General features: G+C 37.7%; 1 protein-coding gene across 1 annotated transcript in view; it reads left to right on the forward strand.

The window, feature by feature from the left end:
• fgf11a (fibroblast growth factor 11a) overlaps nucleotides 1-12072 on the forward strand; it is a 131323-nt gene extending 119251 nt beyond the window's left edge. Inside the window, exons 5-6 of the mRNA XM_028473917.1 lie at nucleotides 2656-2854; nucleotides 3838-12072. Of these exons, the coding sequence (XP_028329718.1) occupies nucleotides 2656-2854; nucleotides 3838-3980 (342 nt within the window). The 3' untranslated portion in view covers nucleotides 3981-12072. The remainder of the gene's footprint in view (nucleotides 1-2655; nucleotides 2855-3837) is intronic.
• Nucleotides 12073-12532: the final 460 nt, after the last annotated feature.

Genomic DNA, 12532 nt, shown 5'->3' on the forward strand with positions numbered 1-12532 from the left:
ACAGTGTTATTCTGTAAACCTCAGTGACGTGTTCACATTTGTGAACCATTGGCTTAACCCCAGAACACTATCGCTAAAATTAGTAACACCATCACTAAGGCCAAGTGACTTTTTACCCGTTATCATGTACCCAATAAAAAGGCAGTATCATAAGAACATATGAAAATATGATCATACCTACCAAGTTAGAGTTGTACTCTTCAACTAAAAATCTTGAAAAATACTAACCAAAATTACTGAAAATTTGGGATCGTAAGAACTAAAATTTCTTAGAAAAAGAAAAAAACAAAGCTGGAAACTTAGACATTAGTCCACCCATTTCTGGGGTAGTTGAAGATGGCGTGGAAATTTCAGGACCAGTTTTACTTACTTCATTACTTAGATGTAGTCAGTACATACTAGGCTAGTTATAATGGGTCACTATCACTATTACTGGGTGAAAATCACCCCAACATGTGCCTGTAGGAAAAAGTGGGTTTTTGAGAAGGAGAACATCCACACCTTCTAAACACAACTTCATGAAAATAATGTAAACAGGTTAAAATCACCCGCAGATAGTGTTCTAGGGTTAATAAGCCTCCAAATGTCAAAAGATATCAATTACTAATAAGAATTGGATATATTTTCTAATATTCACATGCATGTATGACTGAATTAACATTTGGAATATTTGTCTGTCCTTACAGTTTTACATAAAGCTGCTAAGGGACGAGAAATGAAAATGATCAATAGGTTATAATCTCACATATTTACTTACATTTTCATGAATATGAAGATGACACTGTGATCTGGTGCCTACTGTTGATTAATGGTTTGATGTAATGTTAAACATGTATAATATGGAGAAATTGACTGCGTCACATTGAAAAATGTAACGATATTTGGAAAGGATGACTACTAAATGTTCGACAACATAGATCTGACTTTGTGTGGGACTTTTTGAAATGTATGACCGCTTTTCATAATTATTTTTGTCGGTTTAATGCAAGTTTGAGGAGGGTTCTCTTTTCTACGGAAGCTGGGAAGATCATTCTTACGTTTTCTTTATTACACCCCGCTTCTGAGCTACAACATTTTTTACTGTTTTTTTTTTTTTAGTTTATTTATTTTTGGTAAGTATTCTTTTTAATGCAAGTATGAACACTTTAAGGATATTGAGTTTGGAAGAAATGTGCTTGTATTGAAAAGGAATGTTTGTTTTTTGACCATTGTTCAAAAAACATAAAATACTAATTAAAAAAAAAAAAAAAGAGAGATTATTTCGAGGAATTTACGCAAATGCCACGATATAGATTTTCTGAACTGAAACAAAAATGATCAACCAGTCTTTAACTTTCACATGCACCAACATTGAAACAAAAAAAAAAAAATCATAAATATGAATATTCCCTTTTATAAATAAATAAATACAACTTCTTCTCTAAGGATGTGTGTCCAACGTCGTACATATTCTGCACCTCAGCAGTTGTTGGGTCTCGTTCAGTTGCACAACTTTGAAGCTAAATTTCCTTTTTCCCTTGCAAGGCCTTGCTTTCTTTTTAATATATATATATTTATATCTGTGAAACGACACAAATCTCAGCAGCTTTTCCCACGGGACGTACAACACACTGAATACACCACACGTGCAGCGTGACTCAGTTTACTTAACATAATTAACCAATTGAGCTGAGCTCGCCTGTCTGAAGGACCTGCACAGCAGGCTATATTCCTACACACACACACACACACACACACACACACACACACACACACACACACAGGCATTTTAATAAGATGCATCTAACCCTGGTAATAATGGCACTTTGATGACACTTCCCAAGACCTTTAGATTTTGCTCAGAACTAATAGCGCTAAAGTATTGTGCAGGCGAAGAAACCAATGGCCACCTAAGTGAATGGATGTGTAATTAAGAAGCGCTTGATACCGTCAATGTAATTAGCTTGTTGATGCACTTGGCAATGAATATTAGGAGGCGTTAAGGCCGAAGCGGTGTCAGAAACGAAGAAGACAACAGCTAACAGGAGAGATGGAAAGAAAGAGAGAGCAAACTCCTTATTCAGGCCTTTTGTGCTCAACCGTCACATCAAGGCTCCAAATCAATCCTGCAAATTGGTTTCTTCCTCGACAAGGTTACCAAATGACAGAGGGATGGAGCGGAGAAGGAGAGGCGGAATATGAGACGGAGAACGAATATGTGAGAGTTTTAACGAGAGGGAGATGGGGAGAGGGGGGAGTCAGTTGTTGACGTATTGTCAAATGCGCAGCTCGTGTGTGTGCGTGCATGCTTGTGTGTGTGTGGTGAAGGCCAGCAGTGGGGGTCAATAAACTGAGGAGTGGAGGTGAAGGCTTTGGTAGATTGTTGTTTGTTACTGGTAAACAGGAAGTCGCTGAGTTATGACAACCTGGTTCACAAACCACTTAATCCCACGTGGTAGCAGAACTGAGTTAGCTGTGTGTGTGTGTGTGTGTGCACGCGATTTGTGGGTACTGCCTCCCGTAACCCTGTCACAATGAAATGTGGAGCCCATTTCCCCCCCGATTCCCTGCTGAGCCCGAGGAACGGAAGAGTAAATATATAAATAATGGAGCAGATTAATAAAGTGTGCTATTCTTCTCCTCTGAACCATTTGTGTGTGTGTTTGTGTCTTTTAGGAGCACTTCACACCTGAGTGTAAGTTCAAGGAGTGTGTGTTCGAGAACTACTACGTCACCTACTCATCCATCCTGTACAGGCAGACCCAGTCGGGTCGGGCCTGGTACATCGGCATCAACCGGGACGGCCAAGTCATGAAGGGAAACCGCGTCAAGAAGACCAAGGGAGCTGCTCACTTTCTACCCAAACTTATCGAAGGTAGCTCGGATCGATCCATTGTGCGCACACACTTTTTGGGAATCTAAACTTTTCACCTGATTGTGTGAGGGCTAGGGATGTCCCAATACCACAGACGGAATTCTAGGTTCAACAAATAGAATAATGTAAATTATAAATGATTGTAACACACAGGGGCAAGCTACAATGGCCTCATGTAAAGGATGTTCCAATATTCGCGAGTGATGAAATAACCTAAAGTTGCATAAAGAAAAACTATTTTATACTTTATACGCTTACAATCCCACATGCAGTCATGGGCCAATGAAAATAGTATAAAAAGTATTTTATCAGATTTCAATTCTTGTCACCCAAGAACCAATGCATATGTGACTAATCATTTGTGATTTAAACTGTCTATAATTTGATCATTTTTGAGCTATGAACATAGAGAGTTGAGGCATATGCAAAGTTATTTACTGAAGGCCCAAACATGTTCCAGCCCCAAACCCTGACAAACTTTTTTCCAATTTTGAGGGGCTGCCATGTCCTAGATATGATGTATAGCAGATCTTTTGTATATTCTAAGAGAGCGGGTGGAGCAGTTTCCAATGTGTTGTAGTTTCTAAGATATTTAAAGCTGAAAATGAAAGAAAAATAAGGATGCATGAAAATCGACACATACTCTACTCACTAAAGAAATATTGCACCACTGAAAAACGATTCTATGGATTAAGTGGCAACTATTTTAACTGGGAACCAACTAACGGTTGCATAGCTGGTATCGCCTACTGAGCCCTGATAATTCTGATAAAGTTTAGAGATTCAAATTCTGTGTTTTGTGATTAAAGTAATTCAACAATTGACACGTCACACACTGTCGCAGTAGAAATAATAATAATAATTAAGCATGCAGTAAATGATTGTTACCATGGACATGCCTTTAAAAAGGCATCGTAACAAGTGGTATCGGACATCCCTGGTATAAGGACCATCCACTGCATCTTTTACTCTTCTCTTCCCAGTGGCCATGTACAGAGAACCATCCTTACATGACGTTGCTGAACAGAGTCCACCCAGAAAAACACCCAAGACCTCCAGTGACTCTCCTGTGCACGAGAAAAAAAAGAAGGACCCTCAATCCAAAACCAAAACATCCTCCTCCTAGCGCTAGCAGACACTGGGGAGAAAGAGGACTGGACATCATAGGGCGGTGTGCACCAGCGGATACCTGAATAAGGATGTTAGGGCTAAACCAACATGCTTCCTGTGACGCTAACTCTTCCTTAAATTGGACTACAGAGGAACTGCAGTCCAGCTAAAGTGGAAAAGGAATGAGGTTTTTCTTTTACTTCCACAAACCCTTCACATACACACCGAGCCCTTAAAGCAATAACTTCATTACGACGTGGTCTAACATGTTGAGGCAGCCTGAAACGAAGTCCCGCCTAGCTTGTTTGAAGCTATCATCAGACCATTAGGTCAGCCAAATATCTGAGTAAAGTCTTCCTGTTTTTTACCACCACAACAGTGATGGTCAAATCTGTACTTCATGGTAATAAGTAGGGGTTAAACTTGTGCTAAAGTTAGCTTAACATGCAAATTCAAGGCTACCACTGAGACCCACATCCTGTGTTTGTTGGAAGAGGTTTGCACTTCTTTGTGAATTTGTGTGCAACTTTTGTTTGTTTTATCTTCAGCTTGATTTGATTAGTTATTACAGTACATGGACTCAATTTTCCTCCTTGTGACGAGAACCCCATTTTCACCCATTTCCTGCTTTGATAATGGAGTCCGAGGCTGATCGGAATTGTTCGATCGTGTGAGTCCTGAAACGTAAACACATTTAGACGCGCACGTCACATCATTCCTCAACACACCGAACAAGTTGGCATGCATTATTTCTCATGCATGCATTCAGACGCTGCAGATTTGCCGAGTGAATGTATCCGGTATGGGAGAGCGTGATGCACAAGTATCATCAGTGAAAATTGGGTATTGACGGAGCCTGAATATGTAGCTTGTGAATGCACAGCAATAGCTTATTTTACACTGTGATCAGCCATTCATTGCACAAACCCTCGACTGAAACCCGCAATTGAAATGAATTTCAACGTTTCTATCGGGGAGGACCAAAGTCAGTACCAAATACTCTTCTTTTTATTTATTCTGTAGTGTCAAACCGTAGCAAATTTGAGAACTAACACGCTATTAGTGGGGTGAAGAATCGGTGGGAATGTTTGCAAAGAGCCTGTTTGAATGTAAACAAATCAAAAGTATTGAGAAATTATAAGAGTAATTGAATAAATGGAAGGACATAAAAGTGAAAGAATGAACAGATTTCTTATCAAACCTGTGCATCTTCAAACCCTGAACCTAAAGAACTACATTACCTACAATACAGTTTGGCTGTTACTTAGTTAGATGATTGCAAAACTGTTAGTGAAGTATAGATGGACAGCCACGGGTTCATTAATTCATTCATTAATTTATTCATTTTGTTGACTCCTAAAATTGTTAGGTGGCACAGCAAATAGCTTAAGTAAAATTACATAATTCGGAAAATGCTAAATAATAGTTACATTGGTTTTAGATCTTTTAATAAAATTAATTCAATTCATGTCGGTTATGTTAATTAAATCTAAATTAATCAAATTACATAACATCAGTGTTATGATAATGGAATTATTTTCAAAATGAAAATTCAAATGTGTTCTATAATTAAAATGTATTAAATTGATACATTTTGCAAACAAGTGTTATAATTAGCTTTATGAACAGTATCAACTGCAATAAAAGTATTTCATTCTTCTACAATAAATAAGCAATGACTTACATTGTGGTCAATATAAAAAGTGTTTAGGTATTTGCTGGCTCGGGTAAAGCGTGTAAAAAAATAAATAAATAAAATAAACCATACACGACATGCGTTGTCGTTATAATTTTAGGCTTTCCAAAAAGAGCTCATTTTGTGTCCCCCCCCCCCCCCCCCCATTTGTTGTTTTCATTCTACACGAAAGGCAATCATTTTTCACATCAAACGTTCCTGGCACAATATGCCTGCCACGGTAATTGTTTCTCCCTAATGTTTATGTATTGGAGGAAGCGAGGAAGTCCCCTGTGTACGGGGAAGTGGAAGCAAGGCGAGATTGATGATGGCGGCCGTGGAGAGAGAGAGGCCAACGGAGGAGTGTAGAGTGAAAGGAAAAGAGGGGAAAAAAAAGTATGGGCTTTGGTAATTTATGAGGATGTGCAGAAAGAAAAGGAACTTAGGACAGGTGTTTTGTCATAAGTTGCACATACCTCACCTTACGAGCTCAATCCTCTTTTTCTTGTAACGCGTAATTGTAAATAACATCTGATAATCCGATGAGGATTGAAGCGGATAATCCGCTATACACAGTTAAACAATGTTTTTACAGAAAGGGAATGCTGATAAAACAAAAGCATTCAGTAAGAATAACTGATTTATTCAACACAAACTGCTGTTAAAGCTGTAGATTCACCTTAATTAAATATCCTAATGAAATCCAGTAAATAGACTTCCAGGTCATTGTGTTTGAACAGTCACTCCTTATGGGTCGCTAAATCCAGAACATGGCGCTTGACTATTATTTCTAAAGTAATTAAACAGATGTTTAATTAACTAAATCCCCCTGTCTGCTACAATGGAAGTAAAGGGAGGAAGTAGAAGGAGGAAAAGGAAAAGCTCAGTAAGCATTAAATCGTACTGACATCAAACTGCTGTTTATTTCAAGGGCTGGGAAACTTTGTGTTGCAATACTTTTTCTAGACGTGTTCTTTTTAAAGCTTGTCGCGACAAAAAAAAAAAAAAAGAAATCAAGTAAAGGGCTAATTGTTTATGTATACAAAATAATGTAAATATAGATGTAACTCAGTATCTAGTGTAGTTTGTTTCTGGGAGCATATTGATTGATCAGAATCCATCTCATCATCACTGTCGCCACAGATACATGCTAATTTTAGCGCTGTGCTTTTGCTAGCATGAACAACAAATCAAACTAATCCAAACGTAGCATCTTACACATGCTAACGGATTAAAACTTTTATTTACGTGCTCTGGCCTCTAAAAAGGAGTTGGTAAAAATATTTGAGCTTGGATTATAAGGGGCTCTGATAGGCGGCGCTAAACGCTAACTAAATACCGTTAGCTTCAAATATTGTTTTTCTTTAGCCCCACTTTATATTCGCGATTAAATTCCTTTTCATAATAAATAATGTTTTCATCATAATTTGTTACTGTTCTCACGAAGTCTTTTGTTAGCATAAACATTAGCAACAGTTGCTAACATTTTAAACATCAGTTTTAGTTGAGTAAAATTAAACCGTAAGACTTTTTCAACGCTAATTGCTACAATTAGCATATATAGCACTATTGTTTTTCTTTAATGCTATATAGCATCTTTTCTTGTATTTTTAGCCACTTTGTATTCGCGAATAAATTCCTTTTCGTAATGAATAACATTTTCATTGTAATTTGTTACTGTTCTCACTAAGTCTTTTGTTAGCATAAACATTAGCATCAGTTGTTAGCATTTTAAACATCAGTTTTAGTTGAGTAAAATGAAACCGCAAGACTTTTTCAGCGCTATTTGTTACTATTAGCAATAAATTGTTACTGGCATTAGCATTATCCATTACGGGAAAATCAGGGTTTTTTATTTCAGTAAAATTAGACTGCTTAATCTAATCACTTCTGCACTGAGTCGTACTGAGTGAATTTAAGAGAACTACAGCATCTACTTGTTTTAAAGCAGGTCTCACAGGAATGATTTAATTCTGAAAATAGAAGCAATGGTTTCAAGACCAGGTGTCAACTCAATAAATTACAATGAGGTTTGTTTAGTCTTAACGCAACAAGAAAAATCGTTTTTTATTCGTCTCTACTTGAAAACAATTGATAAAAGGCAGCGAAAAGGCCTGTGTTGTTTTTTTATTCTATTGTAATTCTCTGGCTTTAACTTTTGCCTGTTTGACATCACATTTTGTTCTATACTACACCTGAGTTTGGATTGGTTCATCATTCTTTAGAATGAAATGGTCATTGGCAAAACAAAATTATTTAGATGACTCAGCAAATGTCAGTGATAAAACTATAATAGCAAACTGGTGCATTTTATGGCCCCCTGGAAGCCAGCTTCAGTGTAGCTTCTATCATCTCACCAGCTTTCAGACTTAATAGCCTTTTTGCAGTTCCGCTTAAAGATACACTTTGACCTTGGTGTTGACGTTAAATCACATACTGTAGGTCTAACAGTTATTGTAATTTTCCATAGTTCAACTAATGTAATTACATTGAATATTACTATGTGAAGAGCTGCTCGAGGAGAGCGCTAACAATGAGCATCCCACTGTGTTCCCAGTGTTTTCAGTGTCGCTTAAGGGCAAAAAAACTACAATTACTGAATGTTGAATTGGATACGTGTGTGTGTGTGTGCACAGCTGTATGTGTAACTGTGTTCATAACCCTTTTTCATTCTGTCATTACCCAGAGATAAAGAATATGAAGTTAGCCATTTATTTGACCCAGGGTCTATCACAGCCGTCGCTTTATAAAACGAGCATGAGGAATTCTTTAGTACGCGGACATAAAAGTGAGTCAAACGGTGTGTATCTGATTCAGCTTGGTGAACACACACACACACACATCCCCGGGGGACTCCCCTTCCCTGTTGTTTGTTCTGAGTCAGGGCCCTCCCTGCTTACTGAGCGGATTACAGCAGCAGAGAGGAGGAGGGTCAGGAAGGACTTTGTGAGAAAAGGAGAAACTTAGAGTATGTCCCGTACGGCGGCGTAGAAACCTCCTGCCTCCTTTTGAAGTTTTTTCCCTTTAATTGGTGGCAGAAAACACAACTCTCTTCAATTCAGAGGCAGTTTGGTGAGTTGTGTGAAGATTCACATCATCTCACACATCAGCTCTGGTCTGTAATCTCTGTGTAACCATGACTGATGATCTGTGAGTTCCCAGGAAAAGAGAAAAGCCAAGTATAAATCAGAGGACTAATCGATGCTCACGAGCCCTTGGGCAGATAGCAATAAGCTCCATTAACAAAGGCGCAGCCATATTATCTGAAAATGCATGAGAGAAAAATGAAAAAAAAAAAAAACATTATTATTGATGGAGAAACAATGTGTGTTTCGTTTCAACACTTTGCTCATTTTCTTCTTTTTGTTTTTTTGGCGTGCACCAATTAGCTGTTAAAATGTGTACGTGCGTGTGAGGTGAAGTCCCTTCAGCACATCTGCAATGCAGCAGAAAGCACATGCAAGAGGAGGAAAAGCGAGGCTCACGTGCCTCGCCAAACCAGCGTGGTCGTCCCGTCCTTTGCCATTTTAGCTACTCATAATGAAAGCATGAATTGATTGAATTCACTAACCATTTCCTGTAGAAACACTCTTGTGAATACACAACGCAGCACCTAACCAGTGCCAACGTAACTAAATTGGTAATCACTTTAACACTTTTAAGATAATTTCCCACCTGAGATTGAATGTTTCCTTTACTTTGTGACCACTGTCTACCACTAAGTGTAGCGATAATACCTCTCGGGTATAAATAATAGGCTTCAGTGTGTATTCCAGCTTGACGCTGCAGTCTAACAAACCCACTGATTAGAATTTCTAAGAACTCAGAGGTTCTCAACAAGTCTGGCTATGGGACCCACGATCACCTGAATAACAAGCCTTGACCCAAATCAAGGGAAAATGTTCAAATTCTCAGAGGTATTGGTTAAAATATTGTGCTTTGAAGAAAATAGCAACCAAATAAAGCAGAAGGGCGACTTTTAAAAGCTCTTGTTAGTTGCTAATATGTGACCAAAGTTGTTAAAACCCTTACAAGTGATGATTTCTGTATATCTAGCATGCTAGCTATGGTAGCACAGTGGAAACAGTAGCCGCGGTAAAGATGATCTGAAAGTGATGTTTGATTTTACATCAGATAGGTAGTTTAAAGCTCGGACTTTCATTAAAAATCAATATTTTGAAAAAAATAACTTGGCGACTTGACGAAATGCTGACTACGGGGAACTTTTACCATCTTTGGTCTGATGTAGCTAACAGACAACAGTGATGCTAAAGAGGGAAGTATTTCATTTTTGAGCTGTATTATCTGAATCTAATAAAAATTACTTTTTAAGTAGAGATGTTTGACATTGTCCAACAACAAAATTCCCGATTTTTGATAATAACCAATACTGATGTATACACAGACCCCTCCCCCAATATCATTTTAGGTCACATCATATACCTCCATGTTAAGCCTACATTAAATGTGATCATCTGTGCAAAACTAGATTACTATTTAAAAAAAAAAAGGTTTTTAATATGTATAACAACGGTTCCTAGTTGCCGTCCAGACAGTAAAAACTTCACAACAAACAAGGAGACTTTGACGATGTTTACTCCGAAATTATAACAATACAGAACAAGATAATCTTTCAATTTTGTGCAACAAAAACTACACATATCACAAATCTTATATAGGTTGTAGGTACATGAGGTGAAAAAAGATCTCTATTACTGGATAAAATGACTGCAACACATCATAACCACTGTCTACCCATTGAAAACACTTACAGACGTTGCTTTAGCACACAAAATGGAGCTTAACAAGCCATTTCTTGTAGGGCAGACCTCGTTGCTGGAGTACATTCTGCTACTTCCGTTTTTTTACAGGAAGTGACCTTTATTTAAAGGTCATGTCAGGAAACACGAACAATATTCGTCAACACAACTAGATATCACTGCGACACCATAAACAAGATCAATTCAGTAACGCAAAGCTTAAGGCAGAGCAACAGCACATATCGATGGAAAAACCAATATCATTACATTTTATGGCAAATATCAGCCGCTAATATTGGTGGGCCGATAATATCGGCCATCTTTACTTGTAAGAATAGGTTTCTTTCTTTGGATGAGCTTATTAAAATGTCATATAACAGGAAAAATGTTTTGATGAATAAGACAATTTTGCTCTTTGTTGTTCGCAGAGGAAGTGACTATATCGGAAATTTCTCTTCAAATTAAACTTTAGATTTTCCTGTCCTTTTTTTGCCTATAGTGCTCGACCGACCATTGACTGGTCCCTGACTCACCTTCGGGTCCTGAACTCTTAGTTGAGAACCTCTGCTCTCAATAATCTGTCACTGGCAATACGTTTAGTAGTGACAGTAATTCTCCAGTTACTTGTGACTGATCAGGATAAGCAGGTACAGAATACTTGTGGATTGACTTTATTTTTCTTTTCTTTCTTGAGTTTTCCATGAAACAACGTTTGAAACAACTGTGGTTGAAGTGTATTTAAACAATATGCAGTAAATGTTGCCCCTGGTATCCATAGTAACCCTCATTATGTGTGTCGGTTTGACATGGTTTCTGTGTAAATGCATATTTTTGTTTCTTATCCTCATGTTGTAGGACTTTGAGGGGGAAAAAATGCACTTTTACTAAGAAGTGAATGGATTCAGAGCTTTTGGATCTGATACTGCATATGTCATTCACTTATCCTCTGTCCTATCATATCTTGTCTAAATGGGCTTTAATAGGTCTGTTAGCAGCATGTGGACTGCTCACTCACCACCTCTCCTGCACAAGAGGTGTGTGTGTGGTACTGATACACATGGTTTTTCTTTGACCTGCATGGACGATCCAACCTATTGTGAGTCTTCCAGAAAGATTTTTAGGAAAACCACCAATATCGTAAGCTCTTTGTTGTCTTCCAAATGCAAAAAGAGTGCTTCGGTCTTCCAATAACTAAAGCCACAATGACACTATTTTTGTATTCAAACAGGGCAAAAAAAAAAGGTATCTATATATATCTATATATAAATATATCGATGCAAAAGGGATTAGGGTGCAGTGGATTTTCCCGTTGCTGCAAAGGTGGATTATTATATTCCACCCTAAACCCATTGGATCACCTTCAAGGAAGGAGCGAAAGGGGGACTACAGAGAGCGCTGGGACTGATTGGGCCAAGGATTGAAGATGGGCGGGAACACAAGCATGCATGCGCCAATCATTTACTGGACTTTTTTAAAGAGACAGTTCTTACCCAATATTTACTCTGACACCTTTAACTCCCCTCTTTCTTCTTCAACACTGCTCCCAAAACCTTGTATCTGCATTTGAAATATGATCTGTATTTATTTCTATAATAATAACTCACACAAAGTCAAGGAAGACGCATTATTGGATTTATTGAATAAAACAAACTAATATATTTGTATGATTGTAACTTTGGTCCCTGGAGTTTTTTTTCTGCTTGGTGTTTTTTTTTTTTTTTTTTTTTTTTCATTCTATATCATTTTAACAATACATTTGCATTTTCAATGAGCTAATCCTGACAACTGTCATGTAGTTTGAAGCTTTAATCTTACAATGACCTGTTATCAGTTCCATAAATAGCGGTAAAGCTACGTCTACCTGCTAGCAGTCTTCGTTAGCACTTCCAAAATACATAGAGCCAAACAACAGTTTTTTCATTAGGCCGATGTTATATACAACTTATAGAAATTACTGTATATACAACGTTGTAGATCGACATACATAATCCAGCTTTTGAAATAGTCAGTTTTGATCTGTCTTAACCAACATATGCGAGCTAGCAAACTTTTTATTTTTCAGGCTTGTCTAATGCTTGGTTCTCTTCATTCTGCATCTTGCTTCTTTCCCTGGTGACTGAGCTTGAGTGACTG

Source organism: Gouania willdenowi, chromosome 18 (genome assembly GCF_900634775.1).
Source record: "Gouania willdenowi chromosome 18, fGouWil2.1, whole genome shotgun sequence".
NCBI classification, from domain to species: Eukaryota; Metazoa; Chordata; class Actinopteri; order Blenniiformes; family Gobiesocidae; genus Gouania; species Gouania willdenowi.